Source organism: Syngnathoides biaculeatus, chromosome 2 (assembly GCF_019802595.1).
Source record: "Syngnathoides biaculeatus isolate LvHL_M chromosome 2, ASM1980259v1, whole genome shotgun sequence".
Classification (NCBI taxonomy): Eukaryota; Metazoa; Chordata; class Actinopteri; order Syngnathiformes; family Syngnathidae; genus Syngnathoides; species Syngnathoides biaculeatus.
The window spans coordinates 31,605,363-31,631,628 of record NC_084641.1 but is presented as its reverse complement, the minus strand read 5'-3'; the positions used below and the strand labels follow the sequence as shown (position 1 = coordinate 31,631,628).

The window sequence follows — 26,266 nt, the reverse complement described above, 5'->3', positions numbered from 1 at the left end:
TGATGAACCCTTAAAATCGTTCATTACAGTCGTTACTTATTTTTGAGGTAGGAACATACTTACTTGAAGCTGCAGTGTCAAAGTTAAACTCAAGTTCAGTCCAGAAGTAGAAAACAGGACTATATGGTCATCAATGATAAAATAGAATACATGGAACTAGAATTACAAGTAAGGACACATTTACAATTATTCAAAAAGTGCTTACTGAAGGTGGCAGAGGAGTGGGAGGGGTGGTCATGCCTACTCACCCCCACGCCCTGTCAATTACACCTGTGGTGGTAATAATTTTAAGATAGTGAAAGTATTTTTTTTCTTACCAAATCCTTTTTTTAAAGTAACCAACCTCAAACAATGATCATTGACTTCTCCTGATTTAAGAATTAGTTATGTTTGTTGTGTATATGTAATGTGATGATTATGTGATGTACAAAAATAATATTGTTGTTCACAGTCATAACGGCCCTCTGAAGGAAGCCGTAAACTACAATGTGCCTCTTATGATAACAAACCGGATTATTCCTCCTTGTATGGAATACAAATAGCATGTATTTGCTTCATTTTTCGTTGCCACATCAAAGATTCACTTAAGAAGAGAAAAAACTTGTGAATTTATGTACATTGTTTGCATATGATTAAAATTTGTTAAACAGAGTATTTGGTTATTAATGTTGGACAAGGGGGGAATTACATCAGTTTACCTCATTATAATGGTGTGCAACAGATTTTATCATGAACAAAACGTCTCCTTAATGTAAAAAAAAAAAAAAATGACAAGGGAATGCTGTACCTGCTTTTGATGTGTTTAATGCGATTGCTGTTTTCTTGACTGTTTTTTTTTAGGGGCGGGGGGTCATTTGACAATTTAGAAGTGTATGATGATTTCCTCGCTCAGGGTTTGACCTCTGACGCGCTCCTTTGTAACGTGCACAAGCTCTGAGGGTTCGTGGGCCACGCCAAATGAAAATAAGAGTCGCCCCCCTCTTGAGTCCGTAAGGGTAAGGGTCCGGGAAGCGGGACACGCGCGTCTCGGCTCACCCTGCACGCTTTTTGGGTTCGGCGGATTCCGGTTACATGCGCGGAGTCTCACATTGCCGTAAACCAGCACTTGGACTGCGCACTCCCAGCAGCACTGCAGTGGTCTAAGTGGCCGACCACCCCCCTCAAGTCACTCCCGGAGAGTCATACACGTAGCGAGTCACCATGCCGAAAGTTCTGGTCCCGGGTGAGTGTGGGCAATGTCCTCTAAGTTGTAGCGTAAATTGTAATTTTAATTGGGGAAAGTGCTCAATTACAGCGCATGTATCAATGCTATTAAGTTGTTCTGGAGGGACGAGCGAGGTCAGAAAAATGAAATTGAGCCCCTGTAATCTTTTGAATGCATATGTCAGAGGTCACGCCTGTGCTGTGTTGTATATTACCAACAACAGGTCAGATAAGAAACTGCAGGGTTCTAACTTTAGAAGGCTACTTCATTGTGTGCAACATGTCAACCATTAATACTATGCTGTTGACAAACTTACCCCTTGTGCTTTAAAAATGTGAGGCAATGGGTTATAATATTGCTGGTGTGCCATCAAACACACGACACATCAAGAAAACGCTCCTGTTGTGGAAAGTTATACATTTTTATTATCCACTATATAGGGCAAATGTGCCACGAGGTACACAATTTGTAATTTTTTTTATTTGCACAATCAGAAGTGATGACAAAAAGGTGAAAGACAGGAAGCAGTACAGTATGAGTAATAACGGCGATGCACGATTTTATTTGATCAAGAAACTGCTCAAGGAGGTAACTAACTGAAAGAATAATTCATGATAAGCTGGAAGTAATCAGACAATCTGCACCATCCCTCTTGTGTCGGATGTTGGGACACTTTACAACAGTCCAAGTTTTTAAAATGTTACTTAAAACTGTCCTTGCAATTGGTTAATACATGTTTTATGAAGGCTGGGAGGAATTCATTTACTTAGAATTATAACATGCTGGGGTGAAAAAGAATGAACCCTTTGACATGACTTGAATTTCTGGATAAATTGGTCAAAAAGACAAGAAAAAATCTTAACAGTCTGCTTAAACTAATGCCACAAAGTATATTTTTATTCAAAATATAAAGTGAAAGTATGTTCACCCTTATGCTAATGACTTCATAAAATGTACTTGAGTTTGAAGATTTTTTTTTTTTTTAAGTTTAGAATTTTCTATTCTCAGCAAGTATGGAAGGCATATGAAGTATGCTCTCAAATCCCACATTTAAGAATCTGGCACATGCTCACATCTCTCTTGACCAATCCACAACTATAAGTAAAACACGAAAAAAAGTTTGTCAGTGGAAGCCCCTGCTGTCCCCATAAAGCTTGCTGCAGGGTTACAATTTGCAAAAAGAGAGAGAGAAAAAGAGGTCTTCCACAATGCTGATAAACTACTGTTTACACTGATGCAAAAAAAAAAAAAAGTTATTTTTAGAGAAAAAAAAAAACAGTATACCAATAGGATGAAAGGGTCATCATGGTTTGGGACTGCTTTGTTACCTCAGGACCGGGAGGCATCATTGTCACCACCACCAAAATGAATTCCTCAAGACATTTCTTAGGAGAACGTAAGAACACTTTTCTACCAATTAAAACTAAGCAGAAGATGAACAATCCAACATGACAGCCACCCAAAGGTCAGAGGTTGATCAACAATAGAATGGCTTCAATAGAAGAAGTAGCCCAGTCGGAGTCCTGACTTCAACTGGATTTTGATCCAGTGGGATGACCTCAAGGAAACAATTTCCAGGAGACATTCCAAGAAACTTCCCGGAGTGAAGAATTTCATGTATTCAGGACTTATTTTACAATTCATGTCTTGTCTTTTTCCCGTACACATTTGTTTACTTCCATGAGTTAACATTTACAAATTTATTTCTTAAAGACCTTTTTATGCCAAACATTAAATGTATTGGATCTTAATAACTATATGGAAAAACAAGAAACTATACTAGATGTTTCAATTTATACATGTGAAAATCTATTAGAGTATTTTTTTGGGTGATAATGACGGACATTGTGTCCTCACAAAATATCTCTCTATACCGGTGTCATTTTGCATGAAATCCAAGCTACAACATATCCTTTTTAATTCTTTCCTTTTCTAACACTTTTTTTTTTTTTTTTTAATACTTTGGTTGGTGCCACTCTTGCTGGTCACGATCAGGTCATCATAGTAAGTATGGCGAGTGAGATGCCGTCCTTTTGGCCGCATGGGCCACAGTGGAATGGTTGTCTTTGGAGCCCAACTATAGACGAGTGCATGTAGGCCAGTGCTTCATCTGTAGCAAGCTTTGTGAGCTTGGACTGAGGCCATCATGCTGTGCATCGTCCATCTTTCCAATTCAGCTGGCGTATTGATAAGAGTGGCGAGCATCTGGTCAGAATATTGCTTGGCGGGATTGGCATAGCCCATTTTGTTCTCTTGCTTGCATGCCATTATGAGGAACCGTCTGGCATTTCTGCGTGCTCACCGGCAACACTGTAATTGCTGACCCCCCTCCCAGAGACCGATGACAAAATGCGGGCCTTTGCCGAGCAGATCTTTGCATCTGAGACGAAAGGCGAGGACATCCGAGATGAGATCTCCGTCTTCGACGTACCCGAGGACTGTCCCATCCTCCACCACGAAATGGCGCACCACTTGCATGCTGACGATGATACTGAGAAGCGGTGAGTTTGTTAGGGAGAATCGTTTGTGGCTTGGGAACATACTCATACTTTTTGAACAGTAGTTGAGCCAGCAACAATGTCTCTTTAAATTTTAATGAATGATGTTTTTTACTAGAGGTACACCAAAGTGTTTAGCAGAGACATTACCGATACCAATTATTTTTAGACGAGGAGGCCCAAAACCTATATATGGAGCTGATATTCATTTGCAGTCAAAGGGAAAAAATTGGTGACCTTTTCAAAATCACCTTCAGAAGGACATCAGTTTTTGCTTAGCTGTTAAAGTGACCTTAGATTTACTGATTATTAACCCGACACTCCATCCACAGCAAGAGACGGTTTCGTTCTGCAGCCCAGAAAACAGTTGCACCTGCAGGGTCGGTGGAAGTGGACGCACCCACCTACCTGGAAGTACCGGACTTCCAAAGAGTGGCCATCATTGGGGACTACGCTTCTGGGGTAATGTCATCCAATCAATTTGCTGCTAAAAGTCACGAGAATTGTCCCCAAAACTAGCCAGATAAAAACAATACTTCTGTCTGTTTTGAGAAAATCATTTGAGTCAATGATGACAATTGCAACATCTTTTAATAGCTTCTTAAAAAGTTGGTATGCAGTACTTTTTACATTTTTTTTTTTTTTTTTCCTCTGAGCCGTACAGGTAAAAATCGAAAGTAAATTTATACTCCCGTAGTCATTTTCCTGACATATGCAGTAACGAGCATGTTATAGATGCCAAACGCATAATCTAGAAATAAACTAAACAGGATTTGGCCTTGTAGCTTCCGATCCTCCATAGACGCCGAATTGTGTTGAAATAAAAAGAAACTTCAGAAAGCTATAATTTTCTTTACATTTACAAAATTAATTGTTCCTTTTTTTTAGGCTGCCAATTACATTTTGGATTCGTTACCAAAATATAAGGCTGGTGGCACGGTGGATCAGCTGGTAAAGCGTTGGCCTCACAGTTCTGAGGTCCCGGGTTCAATCCCGGACCCGCCTGTGCGCAGTTTGTATGTTCTCCCCGTGCCTGCGTGGGTTTTCTCCGGGCATTCCCGTTTCCTCCCACATTCCAAAAACATGCAACATTAATTGGACACTCTAAGTTGCCCATAGGTGTGATTGTGAGTGCAACTTATTGTCTCTCTGTGCCCTGCGATTGGCTGGCAACCAGTTCAGGGTGTACCCAGCCTCCTGCCCGTTGACAGCTGGGATAGGCTGCAGCACTCCCCGCGACCCTTGTGAGGATAAGCGGCTCAGAAAATGGATGGATGGATTTAAGGCTGTCTTGAAAAATACAATCACTACCCAAACAACCCCTCATATCAATCAACCTAAACGGAGTGCACTGAATTCCATAAAAGGTTTTAGGTTTAGACCAGGGTGAAGTTTATGATTTTGAACTGCAGTGACTGCACGTTCAGGGTGAGCTCCCTTCTCAGAACCCTCTAGCGGAGGTCAATGAATGGAGCTCACTTGAAAGTGTGCTGAGGTCCAGTTTCATGGGTGCAAGTTTGATATTTCTTTCTGGCAGGGGAGTATCTGGATTAGTCATTAAGAACAAACTTATACTTGAAATCGCAAAAGATTTAATCGTTAATATGATGCAAACATGTCAAAAAGATGTGTTCCCAACAAGCTAATTTTTGTAGGCTTGTTTATTAAGTAAAATAAAGACGCTAGTGAAGTCATTCAAAATAGCTTACTGAAGAAATCTCTTAGTTTTTTGAATCTTCAATCAACATCTTTAGACTACATCTGAACACTATTAAACAAATCCACTGGAACTAATGGAAACTGAAATAAGTTTCTCAACAACACTTGAATGCAAGCAATGTTAGGAGACATCCCAAACACAATTACATAACGATAACTATAAGTTCAAATGATGCAACAACTGATCTACAACTTTGATTTCACATCTGCCTTCTGTTCAGGTTACCATGGATGACTTTGAGCTGTCTTGCAAAGGTCTGTACCGTGCGTTGTCCATCAGAGAGAAGTACATGAGGCTGGCCTACCAGCGTTACCCACGGACGGCTTCGCAGTACCTGCGCGAGATGGAGGGCGAGAGCTTCAAGGTGGAGGACCAGGTGCAGCCCGGTGAGGACAATGTGTTGTCCCCGCTCAACATACAACAAAATTAGTTCTTCCCCGGATTGTTTGGGAAGAGTCAGTTTGATGTGGGTGTAACCTTCCGAGGCATATTCCAAACCTTTCTGGCTGCTTCTTAAGCATCTTGCCGGTGATGATGCTAATACATTCTGGATGTGGTTCATTGTTGAACATTTTAAAACATTGTTTTTCAGTCTTCACACCGCCTCCTAAGAATGACAAAGACCCATTTGATGCCGCTGACCTGCCGGAGAATCTGGGCTACATTGCTCGAATGAAGGAAGGTCTCATCTACGTGTATAACGATGCCGAAGCCGCGGACAAACATCAGCCCAGAGACGTGCCGTGTCCCAACTACGTCACCTTCATCGACGACATGAACTTCCTCATCGCTCTCATTGCACAAGGCCCGATGTGAGTCTTTTCCCAGCGGGGGTTGTCTCCACGTGAATTTTAATGATGGGAGTGAAAAGCTTTTCCAGTTCGCTCTGGTGACCAATCGTTATTAAATCGTGAAAAATCTTTTGAAACAGCAGTGTTTGTTGCAAACCTTAAAGCACATTAATTAGGAGAATGAAGTCAGAACGATGATAAAGGTTTCATGCCTACATAAAAAGTAGAGTCTCCGAAGTTCAGATAAAGTTCAGTTCTTGTAGTTGGCTTTTTCTGCCATTTTTTTCTTCATTTATGTCGATGCTTTCAAGCTCATTTTTTTTGCGTGGGCCACATTGTTTCCCTCAGAGCACCGTTACGACTAAAACCATCCACAACCACAATCTTCAATCAGCTCATCCTATTTACACATGAAATTTATGCAATAGATTTGGAGTCAGAAATCAAGGTTAGTGGGTTTTTCAACTATTGTTGATGTTTAGCAACATAAAAATGCTTGCAATATTTCAATGTTATAATTTATGATATGAAAATTTGAATTTTTGGTACAGATTTGAACAAGAATCATGGAAGTTGACACATGATTTGCCATGTCAAATCACGTGGTGGGCAGGATCTGGCCCCCGGGTCTTGAGTTTGACACCTGTGATTAACTCGAACCATGGTGTTTTCAGCAAGACCTACACTCACCGTCGTCTGAAGTTCCTCATGTCCAAGTTCAATGTGCACGAGATGCTCAATGAGATGGAGGAGATGAAGGAGCTGAAGAAGAACCCGCACAGGGATTTCTACAACTGCAGGAAGGTTTGCCATCACCTGAACGCGGCTTGCCTGCCTCGGCGCACCCTTTTGAGGCCAGAGTTGTTAAAACGTGCAACTTTTGCCCGGTCAGGTGGACACCCACATCCACGCCGCTGCCTGTATGAACCAGAAACACCTCCTGCGCTTCATCAAGAAGTCGTACCGCGTGGACGCCGACCGCGTCGTCCACAACCTTAAAGACAAAGAGGTCACCATGAAGGAGCTCTTTGAGTCGCTCAACCTGCATCCGTACGACCTCACTGTGGACTCACTGGATGTGCATGCTGTAAGTTATTTTCTTCATAGACCATGACAGGAAGGAAATATTACTATAAATGTAATACTTTTTTTTTTCTTCAAAGGGCAGACAAACCTTCCAGCGTTTCGACAAGTTCAATGCCAAGTACAACCCGGTGGGAGCCAGCGAGCTGCGGGACCTCTACCTGAAGACGGAAAATCACATCAACGGCGAGTACTTTGCCACCATCATCAAGGTCAGCCTCTGTCGGAAATTGTGTTCCGCGTTAATTTATATGCACCGAGGTAAATGAAGTCGTCAGCACGTACTGCATCTCCAATGAAAAAAAATACAGAAAAAGTTTTAAATCTTTTTTTTTTAATCTAATATTACATTTTTTTTAAAACGGGTATATTTTTTTATTAGAATGAATGAGATTGCGCTTCAGATTTTTCTGTAATTGCTCTGATGCTTAACAAATTTAGACTCGAAAAATCTGAGGGAGTAAGATGTTTTACCATAGATCTATGTGATTAATTTATTTTTGAATTTGAGCAAGCAGTTTTAAACAGATTTCACTCTGTATAGCAAAATTGAAGCATGCTCACCGGGCTTCTGATCAACCAGAGTGTTCAACCACTAAAATATGGATCTTAATCAAGAAATAACAATGGGCTTAATTTTGGTGGTGTAAAAATACATGCTACATTTAAAAATTAATGGATATCAATAATATGAATTTTATTTTGAGATTAAAAGTCTTCACAATGAAACACTTGAGCCCAATAGTTCCACAAAATGTTATGCTGCTGGTTAAACAATAAAATATTAAGAGTGTTTGTGTTTTCTGTCTTACCTGAAGTGACCAAAAACGATTTCGAAAGAGAACTGACTTGTACCTTATGCCCACCTTGATTGAGTCAATACAGTATTTTGTTTCAACAGGAAGTCGCCAGTGACCTGGAGGACGCCAAGTACCAATACGCTGAGCCTCGTTTGTCTATCTACGGCTGCACGGCCAATGAGTGGAACAAACTGTCCAACTGGTTCGTCCAGCACAGGGTCTACTCTCCTCACCTGAAGTGGATGATTCAAATCCCCAGGATCTAGTGAGTCATCTCTTTGTCATCAGCAATCCCAGTTCAACCGCAGTGCTTGATGCTCAATTGCTCCTTTGAATCTGAAACTTTTGTGCCGCTTCTCCCCTAGTGACATCTTCCGAGGCCGAGACTTTGTGCCCCACTTTGGAAAGATGTTGGAGAACATTTTCCTCCCCGTGTTCCACGCCACCATTGACCCAAAGTCCAACCCTGAACTCAGCGTATTCCTCAAGCATGTAAGCTGGAAAGAAGTCCAAGTTGATGGCTACGGCCGTCATGGCGTCCTTGTTGGCAACATTTCCACTACGTGAACAAACCATTAGAATTTCTCCAGAATTTGCGCGTGAGGTTTACGAGAATAAAGTTGTACGTTTTGTGTAAACAATTCCTTTAATCTTGTAGTGCACATTTAATACTTTTTAAAAATAATAGTATGACTGTTCTTTATTTATACTATTTATTTTTTTGCATTGTATTTTTATTTGCTGAATTTTCCTTTCTAAATGTTTTATTTTTAATATCGACTAGTGATTCAAATGTGAAACTCAACTCTTTTATTAAACATTCAACACTTAATCTGATTGGGCACACCGACCCAACTCAGGAACGTTCACAAAATTAGGAAGAGCAGCCCCTTTATCATTTTATACTGTATTAGTCTGCGAGTCGGTTTCAATCCTCTCTCATCACCTTGAAGTATCGAATGAGCAGTTGTGTTCCGGTGTGTAGGTGACTGGTTTCGACAGCGTGGATGATGAGTCCAAGCACAGTGGTCACATGTTCTCCACTAAGAGCCCCAAACCGGAGGAGTGGGACATGCCGAAGAATCCGTCCTACACTTATTACATCTACTACATGTATGCAAACATCGCTGTGCTCAACCAACTGCGGCGGTCAGTAGCCTCAATTCCTAAATGTTTTTTCTTTCTCCCTTTTTTTCTCTCTCTCAGATCTGTCCCATCAATTTCAATTCAGATTCATGACTCAAAGTGCGGTTTGCCATTTTGTGTATTTGCATTTCAGACAGCGGGGGATGAACACATTCATGTTCAGGCCTCACTGCGGTGAAGCGGGCGCCATCACGCATCTGTTGGCGGCCTTCATGACGGCCGACAACATCTCACACGGCCTCAACCTCAAAAAGGTCAGTGGCTGTGCTCAATGGCAGCCCGGATGCAGGCGTGCGAATGCTATGCAATAATAAATAAATATTATGCAGCCAATTGAACAGACATGAATTCAATCAAGTGCATTGAATACAGATGATTTTCTTATTTCAAATAATTTTGAAAATGTTGTCAATGGAGCGCAAAGGTGGTCCTCCTTTTCCTGCCGGTTGACAGCTGGGATAGGCTCCAGCACTCTCTTGACCCTCATGAGGCTAAGTGGCTAAGAAAATGGATGGGTGGATGGATGTGACTCAAAGTCAATCAACAAAGCAACTGCCTTGAAGTCCTTTGTTTACAAACACATTACTTCAAATATTCTGAATGTATTCCTCAACCCCTAGAGTCCAGTGCTGCAGTACCTGTACTACCTGACCCAGATCCCCATTGCCATGTCCCCTTTGAGCAACAACAGTCTGTTCCTTGAGTACGCCAAGAACCCTCTGTTGGAGTTCCAGAAGAAAGGCCTGGTGGTCTCTCTCTCCACCGACGACCCCATGCAGTTTCACTACACTAAGGTCTTTGACATTACCCAAACAAATGAACCCAAACACGAATCGTTAAATAGCTCCTCCTGTGTCCAATTTGTCTTACCTGCAGGAGCCTCTGATGGAGGAATATGCCATTGCAGCGCAGGTTTTCAAGTTGAGCACGTGCGATATGTGCGAGATCTCCAGGAATAGCGTTCTGCAGAGCGCAATGTCGGACGAGGTAGTGCAACGGGCATTACAATTCATTAAAAAACATATTTTCACTTAGAGTAGAGGTGGCGCTGTTGCGTTGGTGACAACCATCGGGGCTGGTGGCGTGCTCACTACTGTGAGTCCAGTTGATTGGCAGATTGTAAATTGTCTTAGTAATGACAAAAATTACAAAAGTGGAAACTCTTAAGGTTGACCACACCGTCCAAATGAATGTAAATACAAATTATTTCCATGGTCTCACTGTCTGTATCATAAAACTTATGAACTGTCCAGGAAATGTTTCAAATACCATTTTAACATTCTTAAATTTCTTATGAGTCAAAAGAAGTTAAGCGTGTTAACAAGATACAAAACAATAAAACAAGATTTTTGAGGACTAAGAAAGGCATAATGCATTCTCAAATGCCAAAATAAGTTAGCCACTCAAGTTTTATTATTTTGAAAGTGCGTGACTTTGGCTTTACAGTCAACCCTCAGTTTGACTATTTGTAACCTGTCCTCCATTTTTTGTTTGTGCTGAAACTCGCCTATTTGGTGTAATTGTGCTCAGGCAATAAAACTGTAAATATGGCGCCATCTTGTGGCATTTTGGTTGCCAAAACTATGTTGAAGTGAACTGTAAACAACAACAGCAATGACAGCATTGCGTCAATTTTGAAATGAGTTGAGGTGTTTCATTGAAGCCAACGTAATTCTGTTCAGGCATCTTGTGGCGTTATTAGGCACTTATTAACATTTTTAGGGTGAGGGGCCTCAGTTATTTACAGATGTTTCTTATTCACAGCAGTTGCCTACCATTCACACATGCTGAAATGGTGCTTACTGAGCTCTAGTTTGCACAATTTAAAGTTTTATGTAAGTGTACAGCTGTGTTTTCTTGAAAAATTTAACAAATTCCAAAATGTAGGGCAATTCAATTTCCATTTCAGTCCGAGGTGTACTAAGGGGCAACTGATGGGACGAGTCAACACCGGATTAATTACTGCAACATCCCCTTTGCCATGTCTGTGTTTAGGAGAAGAGTCACTTCTTGGGTCAGAACTACCTGAAGGAAGGCCCGGAGGGCAACGACATCCGTAAGACCAATGTGGCCCAGATCCGTATGGCGTACCGCTATGAGACCATCTGCTATGAGTTCAACCTCATCAAGGAGGGTCTGAAGGCTGAATAAAACAATCTCACAGTTTCTTCCAGTGAAAACCAATGCCTTTTAGTTTTCACTCGAAGCATTGATGATGTTGCATCTGGAGACACCGTTTTGCCAACATTGTAATGTACTCTATGTGAAGTCTTGGTTTTCTTCAGTGACATCAGACATAAAAGTACATTAAAATGAGATTAAGATTTAAAAAAAAAAATTTCAGTGATGTTTGCATTGGATCATTACTCCAGGATAATATGGTGACGTTATTTGCTTAACAAAAGGATTTTGTCCAGTGTTGACTTTGTGACTCATCGATGCGTAAGTGTATCGTTGTGTAAATGCGATTCACTGGCAACCAGTCCAGAGTGTGCCCCGCCTCTCAAGATGAGTGCAAAATGGACTAAAATATTTTTCCACCAAAAAGAGCCACAATTCAGTCTGAATGGACATTACAAAAAGTACACTGATAATACTAAGTATTAATTATAATAATAAGTATAGCTGCAAAGTGCTTGCTGCAACATTGGATTCATATTTATAAACTATAGTTTTATGTTTACATTTTTGCATTTTGGGACATGCCCGGAACACCTCACCAGGGAGGTGTCCAGCAGCCATCCTTAAAAGATGCCCGAGCCACCTCATCTCGCTCTTCCAAGTGCAGAGGAACAGATGCTTGATACTGAGCCCCTACCAGATGACTTGTATTTAGGGTCTTGTTCTTTTGGCCACAACCCACAGCTCGTGACCATAGTTGAGGGTAGGAATGTAGATTGACCGGTAAATAGAAAGCTTCACCTTTAGGCTGAGCTCTTTCACCACAACGGACCGATACAAAGTCTGCATCACTGCAGACGCTGCACCGATCCTCCTGCCGAGCTCACGTTCCATTCTTCCCTCACTCGTGAACAAGACCCCAAAGTACTTGAACTTCTCCACTTGGGGCAGGATCTCATCCCTGACCCGGAGAAGGCACGCCACCCTTTTTCGACTGAAGACCCTGGTCTCCGATTTGGAGGTCCTGATTCTCATCCCAGCCACTTCACACTTGACTGTGAAACGCTCCAGTGAGAGATGGAGATTAAGGCTTGATGAAGCCAACAGAACCACATACCCTGCACAAAGCAAAGATACAATACCCAGATCACTCATCACAATTATGAACAAAATCGGTGACAGGACAGCCTTGGCAGAGTCCAACTCTCACCAGAAAGGAGTGCGACTTACCACCAACCAAACTCTGACACCGGTCATACGGGGACCGAACAGTCCGTATCAGGGGGTTTGGTCCGCAGTACCACAGTACTCCCCGGGGGACACGGTCCAACTCCACAAAACACGCAGACTGGTTGGGTGAACTCCCATGCAACCTCGAGGACCCTACCAAGGGTGTAGAGCTGGTCCACTGTTCCACGGCCAGGACGAAAATGACTTTGCTCCTATTGAATCTGAGATTTGACTTCCCAAATGGACCCTCCTGTCCAGCACCCCTGAATAGACCTTACCAGGGCGGCTGAGGAATGTGATCCCTGTGTAGTTGGAGCACACCCTGCAGTTCCACTTTTAAAAAATGGGGACCACCACCAAAGCCTTGGCGTTTAAACCACCTTGGTGACCTCAACGCCAGAGGTAGGGAGAGCCCGCCTCAGAGAACCCAGATTCTGCTTCTTCAAGGGAAAGCATATCAGTAAAATTGAAGAGGTCTTTGAAGTATTCTCACCGACCCACAACATCCCGAATCGAAGTCAGTAGTGCCCCATCCCCACAATACAAACTGTTGATGATGCCCTGCTTCCCCCTTCTGAGACGCCGGATAAGGGATCAGAAATTCCTTGAAGGCATTTGGAAGTCTTTCTCCAAGGCATCACCGAACTCTTCATGCCAGAGTGTTTTTACCTCAGCAACCACCAAAGCTGCATTCTGCTTAGCCATCTGGTACCCATCAGCCGCCTCAGGAGTCCCACAGGCCAAAAATGCCTGATAGGACTCCTTCTTCAGCTTGACGGCATCCCTCACCGCTGGTGTTCATCAACAGGTTTGGGGATTGCCACCATGAAAGGGAGCGACTACCTTACGGCCACACTTCCGGTCAGTCGCTATGGCAAAGGAGGCATAGAACATTGTCCACTCGGCCTCAATGTGCCCCGCCTCCACCCAGACATGGGTAAGAAGTTGAAACTCCTTTTAACAGAAGGTTCTGCCAGACGTTCCCAGGAGACCCTCACAATTTGTTTGGGCCTGTTATGTCGGACCGGCATTTTGCCCCACCATCGGAAACAACTCACCACCAGCCCCTTTTCACCCGAGTGTCCCAGACAAGATAAGGCGTAAGGAGAGGATTTTGTGTTACCATGTCTGCTAATTTACGGAAAAAAAAAAATATTTCCTCTAATCGCCTTGCTTGGAAACCCTCATATTTCCCAGGATGAATGAATGCAACAGGAAACGAGGTTGACAGCTGCATGAAGTGGGAGTTATGACGTCACCGCAAGACGCAGCCACTTTCTTGGTTAGGTTTGTCAAGCTCGATTTAATGCAGCTAAAAGCAGGCACATTTTGATTTTGGGCTAATGCTGTTCGGCTGTGTTTTGGTATGACCAGATTTTCTTTATAAAAGTTAATAGTTTATAGAAGTTGTTTGCATTTATTTCTTTTGTACTGAAACTAAATGAGCCGCGTTAAAAACGAAATATTCGACATTGTTTTATAAAATATAAATAATATATAACTTGAGTCACTTATAAGCCACATTCACCCATTAATTCCATGGCAAACTAAAAAGTGAAGTTATTTTGGGTGGCACGGTGGAGCAGCTGGAGAGCGTTGCCCTCACAGTTCTGAGGATGGGGGTTCAAATCCCGGCCCGCCTGTGTGGGATTTGCATGTTCTCCCCGTGCCTGCGTGGGTTTTCTCCGTGCATCCCGGTTTCCTCCCACATCCCAAAAGCATGCATTCATTGGAAACTCTATATTGCGTGAATGTGACTGGCTGGCAACCAGTTCAGGGTGTACCCTGCCTCCTGCCCGTTGACAGCGGGGATAGGCTTGAGCACTCCCCGCGACCCTTGTGAGGTTAAGCGTCTAAGAAAATGGATGAATGGATGGACTTTATTTTAAAACCCATAACTCATTTTTATGGCTTTATTTTGAAAGTTGTCAACGGAAGTTGTTTGAGTTTAGTCGTTTAAACTGATACTTGAGGAAGGGCGAGGGGCAGTAAAAGTCTTTTTTTGTTGCCACTTTCTTTGTTGTTTTTGGACTGCATAGTTATAAGTGACACGCATTCCAAACGCTGCGTGAGTCGAACTCAATTTTTACATTTTTCCGCTCCCATCTTCTCGCCAATCCTATGTTTGAGTGCAGATTTCCACGTCGCAAACGGTTCTCATTGAACGATGAGCGCCACTAAAGTCTTAATTTTAAATCAAACATTTGATCGCCAAGGGGGACGAGGATGACAATTGCACTTCAGTCCACGGGTAAGTTCATATCTTTGCTTTTTTTAAAAAATCCATCTATGTTCACTTTATTCTTGAAACAACCCAGTGTGTTCGTTAGCTACTAATAAAGTGTTGCCTTGCTCCAGTTCCAAGCAATTTTTTATTTTTTCATATACGTTTTGTTTGATTCCATGTGACATTTAAGGAAACATAAAATCCAGGGCAGTACTTTTTTGTGGCGAACATCCCCAAGTTACTCAAAATTTCATTATACTGATCTCTATAGGAATGCTTTTTTTCCAGACAGAGGTCCATACAAAAAAACACAGAAGAGAACATAGAAGATTATATACATATATACAACGTACAAAACTACTTATTAAAATTCATATAAACTCACAAAGGTTGACAATTGGTACTGTGCCACCTTGCGACTCGAAACTTGAGCCTCAGTGCATCAGTAAAGGCAACTTTTTAAGCTTCCACATGTTCAACTTATTATAGTTGATCAGAACTAGGCAGTGTATAATGGGTTGGGGACATTCACCCCCCCCCCCGTTTTTTTTTTTTTTAATAATCGAGTCACTTTCGAGCAGTGTTTTGTAACTTATTTAACCAAAGTACATATTTGACACTAGAACATAAATCTAGCACGCCACCTAACACAAATGTCACAAAAAGTGGATGCATGTTTGTACCTTGTGGATTCTAATGAGAGTAATTCATTGTGCCGTATTTCAGAAAACACCACTGCCATTGATAGTTGAACAAAGAGATTACTTGTAGTAAATGAACAAGAAATTTACATTAATTTCCCTCAGAATACCTGGAGACCTTATAGCAGACTGGTTCTGAATCTCTACTCAAGACTAGATTATATATTTTACATTTCATATAACACCTTCATTGTATGTTCAAAGCTGTCTCTTTGTGCAAAACCTTCCACTCTTCCGGGAGGACTGAAGAACTGTCTTTGATGGGCTTCTTCTTCCCCACCATCCTCAACCAATCTTACCTTATCTGGACTATGTGGACTGAGGCTCAAGTCATGCCGAAACAGAAAACGACTTACCCTTACATGCGAAGCACACCATTGTCCAGAATGTTCACAGGCTTATCCTGGAAAAACCAGCCCATAGGCAGCCAAATGGAGAAGTGTGATTAATCGGTTTCTACAGCTGCAGAGTCAAGCGGTGGTGTGCTGTTAGGTCTGCAGTACTGCATTCAACACCTGGCATTGTGCCTTACAAGCAGACACTTGCGGGACTGGCTCACAACTGCTCGGCCAAGGAAAACCATGCCACGAAAAGCACTTTCTGTGGAAATCCTTAATGCCAGAGGTTGTTTGTAATCTGCCAGTTATGAAGTTGGCATTTGAGAACATTGTCTACAATGTTGCATAATCATCTCTAAATCTCTGATTAATCCTGATGATATTGATTACCCACACATCTGGCCAAGTAAGTCACCTCCTAAAGTCACGTCAAGCCTTGAATTTCATCACCAAGCCGCCAAATGACACTTGTCTCTTACTGTAGCCATGTGGCATATGACATCGCCAAACACAACTGCACCCTATCGCCACCTCAATAACTGAGCTGAACATTATCATAATAATACTAAAAGATCATGTTGGCAGCACCTTTGACTCACGCTAATATTTGCTAACAGTGCATCTTTCATTTGTCAAACCTTCTGGGATTGAGAAAATAGCCGTTCAGCCTCCGCTTGAAAGTGTCTATTGAATCATTATGTTAATAAGCACCATTTTTTTGCAACACAGTGACTCAACTGTTTGTATTCAAACAAAAAATATAATAATGTATTCCATAATATGTTCTTATTTTCCATGAACGTTACTGACATGAGTCATTTTAACATGACTTGTAATGTTGCACAAAGTTTTCCATCGCAGTGTATTTGCTGTTTAGATGTTGAATTACATTTCAAATCCAGGGACACCTGTAAGGGAAGGGTGGCAAACTCATACTCATAGTTATAACCTCCCTTTGAGGGTCACTCAAACTAGAAAAACATATAAATCAATTACCACCATATAATTAGATATAGAAGCCTATAAAAACCTGTTTTTCAACTATTATTGTGATTTCTCTTGAAAGGGAGATGCTTGCAATAGGTTTTATTACATGTGGGGAAATTTGCATTCTCGATATTTACTCAAGAAAGTCAACGCACTTGATTTGCTTTCGCAGGCTGCATAAAGTGATGTGGAGGGCTGGATCTGACTCCCGGGCCACCAACTTGACACCTGGGCTCGAATGTCAATTGCATCAAATTCAGGGACACATGTCAATGTCTAATCTACATATTTGTTTCCGCTATAGAAAATAATGGATATTGAGTTAAGATGTCGACATCACAACACCATAAGTAACTGTACAGCCAATTTTCAAACAAACATTCTTAGTCTAAAGTTTCACCAGATAAGTTGACATGATGTCACACATGATGGCTGTTCAACCTCCAGGTTTCTGTGCGATTTATTTATTTGTGTATTTATCTATTTATTTTTGGGGGAACACATTTTTTTCCAGGAATTTCAGTCTGCATCTCTGCAAATTTTTTACCTTGATAGGATTTGAAAAACCACGTCCCATGTGTACCTTTGCAAATGGTATTTCTCTCTCTCTCTCTCTCTCTCTCTCTCTGTCTGTCTCTCTCTCTCTCTGTCTCTCTCTCTCTCTCTGTCCGTCCCATCATGCTGTCTTAAAATATAAGCAACATATGCAGGAATCAACTTTGTTAGCACATAAACTTTGTTTTTGCTTCTTTATGGTGCCTGATAAACCATAGCTGTACAATACCTCACCTGCTGAGCTGTGTCATGCCATTCATCTTTTGAGGGGGGGGGGGGGGTGTTTGCGTTCCACTGAAGGTGCAAGCAGGATTAATTTAGTTTGAGTGATGACAGGTTACCTCATGTTCTCTGGTCTTCTGTAGGTTTCGGGCGCGGGGATGATGAGTTGGTGCAACATTACAAATGTACCTTGAGCAGATGACTGCTGCAACCTTCTGTGTTAGCACCTCCACCATAGATGTCGACCCTCCTGGATTTCATTTATTGCAAAGATGCTCTTTTATGACGGTCACATGTTTTCAATGTATCTTATCCTAACATAGAGCAAATAAGTGGTTTCAACTTGTGCACCATAATTATGGACAGTCCGCTTATCCGTCTTCCTGCAATGCAGGAAACCCAACTCAGACCTTCCTGTGAAAATGTGCAAATAATGCAAGTGGGTCAATTCGGGAGACACATTGTCATCGCACGCCACTGGAAGCGCATTCCAGTCCAAGCACATATTTGATTGAGGTCAGGCGAAAACAAAGACAGCACTTGGTTCTGGTTAAATGTATTCCCCAAATTCCTTCATTATGACTCTGTGGCAATTTGGCTCATATCATTATAAAGATCATGAGTTGTGTTGTGGAATTTTACAACCCTCACCCCCCTCCTGCCAACTTCTCCCGCCTGTCCTTCAAGCATACACTGACTGCATTGATGTACAGTCAGGGTTAGTACAGCTAATGAATATTTATTGATAGAGGGTGAAATCTGAAAAGAAAGCGTGAACTTTTTTTTTCACAACACCCTGTATAGAGCTCTAAACAATGTATTCTAATTAGAATGGAGGAAAGGAAAAGGCATGCTAGAATTGATGATTGGAAAGAGAAAGAAGCAAACACGTTGAAGATGATGTTGATACACAGCTTTCCGGATTGTTTTTTTTTTGGACTGGGCCATGATTTAAATATTAAATACTCACGTTAACATTAAAAAAAAAAATTCTTCTAACCAGCTTGTTTACGCTGAAGCCATTGCAGCAAACAGCGATGAGGTAGTTTACTGAAGAAGCACCATCTTATTGCTCAGTTGGAATATGGTCGAGTTTGCAGCATCAAACTGTGAGGCCCTGAAAAGAAACAAAAACATGGTTTAAAGATTTCTAAAGAGTTTTAAGAAAGAAGCAGACCACAGCTAGTAGCACTGGAGGAAAAACTGCTGCTCGAAAACAGACGGATTTCACTTTGTTTTACGTATGACAAGAGCCCAGCCCTTAAGGCAATTGGGCTAAGCATTGTCAAAGATGCATTGTAACTAAAGGTGGTAGCAGTTGTTGTGATAGCCTACATACAGTCCGTACTGTCACTGATCCACCAGGGTTTGTTTTCATCAGGTCAGAGAATATCGACTGGTGTGGTTCCACAATAAGTGTTGTCATTGTTATGCTACATATGGGTCCTGGGCTCCAGTGGAGCAACATGTTAGAGCGTTGGCCTCACAGTTCTCAGGACCGGGGTTTGAATCCTGGCCCCGTCTTTGTGGAGTTTGCATGTTCTCCCCGTGCCTGCATGGATTTCTTGGCTGGCAACCAGTCTAGAGACTACCGTGTCTCCTGCCCAATGATATCTGAGGTAGGCTCCAGGGTTCCCGCAACCCTTGTGAGGATAAGTGGCTCAGATAAGAGACGGATGGACAAATGCTGTACAGGGCTGTAACCAGGACCATGCACTCCAGTTATTACCAGTGAGGAGTTAATTTTTTACCTTGGGTGTTGGACTTTGTATTTTAATTGACTTTATTTTATTTCAGTATGTAGGTGTATACAGTACAGCATACAAACTGTCTGTGGAGTGGCCCTTCCCTTCAGGGATTATTTTAAAATATCGCCAATTATGAGTATTATAACAAATAAATTAAATTAGCAACACATATATGTCCTTGTCCTTCATTTTTAATGGAACTTCTCTACATTCCCTTCTCTTGATGGTTTGTCCGCAGCATTAGTGATCAAAGTCCACAACTGCTCTGGAATTGCACCTGCTTTCAGCGGTTAAATATACCGGTAACTCGTGGTTTCCATCTGTTCCTATTATTGTTTTTTGAACCTGTACTTCTTGGTCATGCAATATAATATGCCTTTTAATGCGAGAAGAGTTCTTTTTTGCAGCATGGCATTGTGATGGATATTGTTCTTATACAATAAAAACAAAACCCTGAAATCAGGAAGGGGATGAATACTTTTTCACGGAATTGTAATTGTACCACACTATCCTTTAACACAGGTGCCGGATACCTATGGCTCGTGAACCACACCTGGCTCCTTTGGTGGTTGCATGTGTCCTCGTAGTCCTCAGAGTCCTCATAATGACATACTGTATACAAAAATCATGGAGGGGTCTCAAATTTTCATCGTAGGTGGATGTCCACTGTGAGAGAGATAATCTAAAAAGAAAAAAACAGAAATCACAATCTATAATTTTTTCTAACAATTTGTGTGATACAGCTGCAAATAAGTATTTGAACATCTGTCTATCAGCTAGAATTCTGACCCTCAGAGACCTGTTAGTCTGCCTTTAAAATTCCACCTCTACTCCATCTGTTATCCTGAATCAGATGCACCTGTGTGTGGTCGTTAGCTGCATAAAGACACTTGTCCACCCCATACAATCAGTAAGACTCAAACTTGTAACATGGCCAAGACCAAAGAGCTGTCCAAAGAGAGACAAAATTGTACAACTCCACAAGGCTGGAAAGGGCTACCGAGAAATTGCCAAACAGGTCGGTGAAAAAAGATCCACTGTTGGAGCAATCATTAGAAAATGGAAGAAGCTTAACATGACGGTCAATCTCAATCAGAGTGGAGCCCCATGCAAGATATCACCTCGCCGGGTCTCAACGATCCTTTGAAAGGTGAGGAATCTGCCCAGGACTACACGAAAGGACTTGGTCAATGACCTGAAAAGAGCTGGGACCACCGTTTCCAAAGTGACTGTTGGTAATACACTAAGATGTCATGGTTTGAAATCATGCATGGCACAGAAGGTTCCCCCACTTAAACCAGCACATGTCAAAGCCCGTCTTAAGTTTAACAATGACCATTTGGATGATACATACGAGTCATGGGAGAAAGCTTTGTGGTCAGATGAGACCAAAATGGAACTTTTTGGTCATAATTCCATGTGTTTGGAGGAAGATAAATGATGAGTTCCATCCAAGAACACCATCCCTACTGTGAAGCATGGGGCGGTAGCATCATGCTTTGGGGGTGTTTTTCTGCACATGGGACAGGACGACTGCACTGTATTAAGGAAAGGATGACCGCGGGCATGTATTGTGAGATTTTGGGGAACAACCTCTTTCCCTCATTCAGAGCATTGAAGATGGGTCGTGGCTGGGTCTTTCAATATGACAATGACCCGAAGCACACAGCCAGGAAAACCAAAAATGTGGCTCCGTAAGAAGCATATGAAGCTTCTGGCGTGGCCTAGCCAGTCTCCAGACCTAAACCCAATAGAAAATCTTTGGAGGGAGCTGAAACTCTGTGTTTCTCAGTGACGGCCCAGAAACCTGTCTGATCTAGAGAAGATCTGTGTGGAGGAGTGGGCCAAAATCCCTCCTGCAGTGTGTGGAAACCTGGTAAACAACTACAGGGAACGTTTGACCTCTGTAATTGACAACCAATGCTACTGTACAAAATATTAACATTGTTTTTTTCAGGTGTTTAAATCCTTATTTGCAGCTGTATCACACAAATAAATCGTTAAAAAAATCATACATTGTGATTTCTGGAATTCTCTTTTTGGATTATCTCTCTCACAGTGGACATGCACCTACGATGAAAATTTCAGACTCCTCCATGATTTCTAAGTGGGAGAACTTGCAATATAGCAGGGTGTTCATATACTTATTTTCTTCACTGTATGTGATTGATATTGAAAGGCGACACGGTGGAGCAACTGGTGGGATCCTCTGCCTACTATTTCTGAGGACCAGGTTTCAAATCCCGGCCTCGCCTTTGTGGAGTTTGCATGTTCTCCTGTGCCCATGTGGGTTTTCTCCGGGCACTGTATTTATCGCTGGCTCCTTTTATACGGGCTAGCATTCTTGTGTAAAACATTTCACAACACTTGCATATACAGCTCTCTATTTTGAAGCGTGAAAGTGAGCGCTGAAAGCGCTAAATAACATTCAGTGTTGTGCTGTGTCAGATTTGGCCGTCGACTCCACGTTCTGTGTGTTAGGACAAAACCAGCAAAATTTCCACTGAGGCCTCCTTTAGGGTTGGGCCAGCTCAAGACATAACATCCAGTAACCCTGATCCTGTCACTATTTTCACGTTTATTTCCTCATTCTTATTGAATTTATTTTTGGACTGTGGCCTGGTCCTTCTGATGCTCCTTCCGGCTCTGCGCACATATTGTAGATTGCTTCACGTGTCTGTGTTTCTTGTTTTTAATCACAGTGTGTTTAATTGATTTTTTTTTTTTTTTTTTTTTGTGTGTGTGCCTTTTTAGGTTTACGAAAGGAGATAAGGAGGCAAACACAAGAACAAGAAGGCACATTAAGACTTCCTTGGCGCACTCCTGAATGGAGAACTGGCGGCCAGCTGACTTTTGCCCCCTCTGAACATGCTGGCTCTGAGTGCGGAGCAGGGCAGGCGAGGGGCTGCTAAAGTTGACCGTCTGCAGAATGGGGCTGCTGTTGGCCGGCCAGGCTGCCAGTCTCCCGAGAGGGGGTGTAACATCAGAGCGAGGATCACCCAGTGGGAAGGTCGCAGCAAGAATTTTGCAGCAAAGGCCAACCCTCTGAACATCACTCAAATTCCGTCTGAGGATGTCCTGCACGATGGCTGTTCGAACAAAGGCACAACCGGAGGCCTTCATCCTAAAGAGCTTGCTAAAGCTCAGTGTTTGGCTTTAGATTTTCTGGAATCTCAAGTACAGACAAGAAACGGCACGATTGGTACACCACCGGAGCCCTCGCAGAAATGCTACACAAAATATTTAACCTCTAGGACACAAAACAAACCGATGTTACCTTTTGTTGATTCTAACACAGAAAAGAGAGCAGTCGATGGTGAGGTAAAATCCGACTCCATCCTGGATGGTGATGTTGTGCCCAAGCATCTACCGCTTGTCGCCAGTAACAAAGAAGACAACATCCCCGCTGGGAACTTTTATACTTCTCGGGGTTTCTGGAGGAATCTTGAGGAGGACCGATATCTTTGGGAGAAAGGCAGAAGGCCCTTAGGCCAAGCTCCTCCGAAACCACAGCGGACGTTCAAGTATCAGGGAGCGAATGAGGACGCAGCCCCACAGAACAGCAGCTCAACTCACAACAAACAGCCCAGTGAAAGGGGTCGCAGGGGAGACCACCCGCCAAGCTTCCCACCCCCTCCATGTCCTGTCACCAGGACCAACGGACTTTCAAGGCATAAAAAAAACAGGTAGGTTGATGCACAAATATTGACAATCGAGATTATGGACCAGAGGAATCTTTTAGTTAGTTGCAATATGACCGCCAGCAAGTTGTTCAGATTTCCACCCAAAGTAACCCAAATACTAAAGAACGAAAATAGAAATTTTTGCTAAAAAGGTTCCACCGGATACTTTTCCTACCTTTTGAGGCAAATGCTCCAAATTTGGGTATGAAATTTGCAACTTGACAATTTTCATCTTCCAATTTGATATTGGACTTGAATTAAAAGTATTGTATTGCTATTAAGTATCGATTCAATACTAGAAAAGCAATTAATTTTAAGTTGTCACGCTGTTCTGTCTAGAAGAATTATTCCTTACTATTGCAGCATGTTGAAGACCCCCCCAAACCTCAGCGGGGTCATCCTCTCCTGGCTTGTTCTCCCGTTCGCTGGCATTCACTTACGTAACCATCACTCGTCCAAGTCGTGACTTGTTGGTAAACATGACCTCTGACAAGGCACATCTGTGACGGTTGGTCACACCCATTTATGTGGTTGTGTGATGCAGATATCCCTGAATATAATGCTTTAGGCACTATCTGTACATTCTCAACTTTGTAAATCTGCAATTGCATTTGCACATATTCAATGTAAAAAAAACTTAGACAATTGTTTCACTTTGGATAGTTACTTTGAAATAAGTTAGCATTATGTACCTAATGTAGCAGTGAAGCATTTTTTTTTTTTTTACACCTTGCATCAGTTTTGCTGCGTCTATAAGTACTGCCCGAGTACTCCATACAGGTAAGTGTATTTTTACTTGTAAACTCAGCAGACATTAAACAGGCACCTTAATTTATAGAATGCAATGTCTGCAAGTAGTTCAGATGAAAGAAAAAAGGAAACAAAGAAACAGCTGAGGTAAAATGAAAACGGAACGAAACAACAAATTCTCAGATTGAAAATGAACTGCAGGTATTTAAAGCTCAATTGTCATCCCATTCTAAAATAGATATTGTAATGAAAAATACATATGACATGTCTGTGTCTAAACGAAACATGAGCGGCGAGAGCGTCATCCATGCGCAAAGTTGCGGAAGTCTCATTCGACATCCAAGTGGTTGCCATATTGGCTGCATCTTCTGTCTGTGACATCACACAGGGGCATTCGCCATTGAAAACACGCTGTGCCACATTCCCCTTCTGACACGGAAGCTCTTTTTGAAGAAGAGAACATCTCACAACCGAGTGTAGTGACTGGGGCAATATTAGCCTATCGTCAAGCGACAACAATGCCACGGCCAAACCGCCTCCCCATCCGATCCACCTCTGTGTGGCGGTGATAAAAACAATGCCGCCCGCGAGCGATGACAACGCCGCGCCGAGCCAGGTTGCCACCCCGGCTCGGTGCCGGAATGAGCCACCCTGGCAGAAGCTGTTATCGCGGCGGATGAGGCACGGCTTCGGCGACGGCTCGTTCGAAGCAGTGCTCGGGACCGACGGGTAGATCGACACATTTAGCACCCCTGAATTAAGTGCGTGAAGCTTTTGTTACATTCTGAGAGGATTACGTCACCCCCAAACTATTATTTGCCGGGGGGAAAGCTCCTTTCTCCTCCTGCATGCGGGCAAACCACCTCTGCATCAGGGCAGACGCGGAAGCCTTTGCAGGGACCCCGAGGCGGAAGCCGTCCGACGCGCACATTGACACATTCAGCACCCCTGTCATACGTACGCGGATAAAACTAGTATAAACAGACGAGGCCGCTTGAGTGTGCTACTGCTCTGTACGTCACTTCCCGCTTCTTCTTGAAAAGAAATCCCTTGAGAGGATTTTCATGGCGGGAGTGACAAAAAGCCATATATGTCAAAATCATGTTGTGTGGTGAAAAAATGGATGGGTCCATTGCAGCTTTTTTTCATTAATAACATACTAAAAATCATTCATTTCATGACAGTAGCACTTTAAGTAAAGAGCGTGCACACACACATGCACGCATGCGCGCGCACACACTCACACACACACACACACACACAAATCCATATGGAAGAGATAATGAAAAAAGTCAAGCTAAATCTATTCACTACTTAGTTAATTGGCAGTATGTATGTTCAGTTTTCCCACTGTTGCAACTCTTGCTTTATCATAAACACCGCATAAATCATTTCTTTACAGTTTATTGCTAAAAATGTTTGACATTACCTGGAGCTAACAGCATCTATGTTACCGTGACTATTTCTATAATTATCTAGTTTTCTCCGTAATGAAAGTAAGACTCTTAGGGTAAAAGCATTATACAAATTGTCTTTCACTTTTCTCCCATCCCATCATTTAGCAGAAGGTCCTTTGAGTACGAGGATGCACTTCATCTACGTGTGAAGCAAGGCACGCTGGGAAGCCAGGCTAGACACTTGGGCCTTCACCATGCATATTCTGATAATATTTATGAAGACATCGTCTGTAAGTTAACTTTGTGTGTTTTTCCTTGAGGTTAGTGATTGTCTTGTTTGCATTCGCATACATTACCATAGATCAGGGGTCACCAACACGGTGCCCGCGGGCGAATGGTAGCCCGCGAGGAGCTTATAAGGCACCCGCAAGGTATGGTCTAAATATACCATAGGCCACAAATTGTTACTATTATTTGTGCTTTAAATTCTGAATCTGAGTTGCTTACGTGAATTAAAATATTAAAATACCTGTAATGTCATTTACTACAATGAATTAAAACAAAAATATTTTATGTACATGTAATGAGCTGAGTCTGAAATTTCCCACAAACAGGTCACGTAGCCCTTCATACGGTCTGTGCTTACGAAGTAGCCCTCAGCCTCAAAAGGTTGCTGAGCCCTGCCATAAATAATCGGAGCGTGCTTCATCTTACTTGACTATACTTTTGGACATGCAGGCGACCTGATGCTCGTTATTCTTCCCAATTGCAGCTTTCTGTTCCACTCTTGATAAGTGTCATTTTGGAGTTTATAGAATTTGATTTGGTATTGAAATGTCTGCTTTTACTTGGTGTCTCCTCAGGTGAAGCGACCCGAGAGAATCCTTATGAGGATGTCAAGTTAGTCCCAAAGTGCCTTCCTACCACCAGACTTCACGGCTCAAAGGTCAGGAATCGATACGGTGAACCATCCATCAAGTTCAGCATTTGCAAATTTCCGTTATTCAGGATTTTTATTTAGGGAACTCGTCACGTGTTATCTGCCGCTATTTGCTCAGGCGAAAG

General features: G+C 42.3%; 2 protein-coding genes across 7 annotated transcripts in view; both read left to right on the top strand.

Annotated features, from left to right (window-relative positions):
- Positions 1 to 783: 783 nt before the first annotated feature.
- ampd1 (adenosine monophosphate deaminase 1 (isoform M)) lies at positions 784 to 11,525 on the top strand. The gene is made up of 15 exons (XM_061800600.1): positions 784 to 1,222; positions 3,540 to 3,705; positions 4,035 to 4,164; positions 5,643 to 5,808; positions 6,015 to 6,234; positions 6,888 to 7,017; positions 7,106 to 7,300; positions 7,377 to 7,508; positions 8,198 to 8,361; positions 8,462 to 8,588; positions 9,082 to 9,245; positions 9,376 to 9,496; positions 9,863 to 10,036; positions 10,119 to 10,229; positions 11,238 to 11,525. The coding sequence occupies exons 1-15, from the start codon at positions 1,201 to 1,203 to the stop codon at positions 11,391 to 11,393; spliced, it is 2,178 nt and encodes a 725-aa protein (XP_061656584.1). The 5' UTR covers positions 784 to 1,200; the 3' UTR covers positions 11,394 to 11,525.
- Positions 11,526 to 13,810: 2,285 nt separating this feature from the next.
- The window catches only part of dennd2c (DENN/MADD domain containing 2C), a 32,876-nt gene continuing 20,420 nt past the window's right edge, over positions 13,811 to 26,266 (top strand). Inside the window, exons 1-5 of one of the 6 annotated variants that reach the window (XM_061800560.1) lie at positions 13,811 to 13,875; positions 14,729 to 14,844; positions 22,126 to 23,057; positions 25,367 to 25,491; positions 26,065 to 26,147. In XM_061800560.1, coding sequence (XP_061656544.1) covers positions 22,240 to 23,057; positions 25,367 to 25,491; positions 26,065 to 26,147 — 1,026 coding nt within the window. In that variant the 5' untranslated portion in view covers positions 13,811 to 13,875; positions 14,729 to 14,844; positions 22,126 to 22,239. Of the gene's footprint in view, positions 13,958 to 14,294; positions 14,845 to 22,125; positions 23,058 to 25,366; positions 25,492 to 26,064; positions 26,148 to 26,266 lie in introns of those variants that run through there. The other 5 variants (XM_061800552.1, XM_061800568.1, XM_061800586.1 and 2 more) reach the window with 5 other exon arrangements.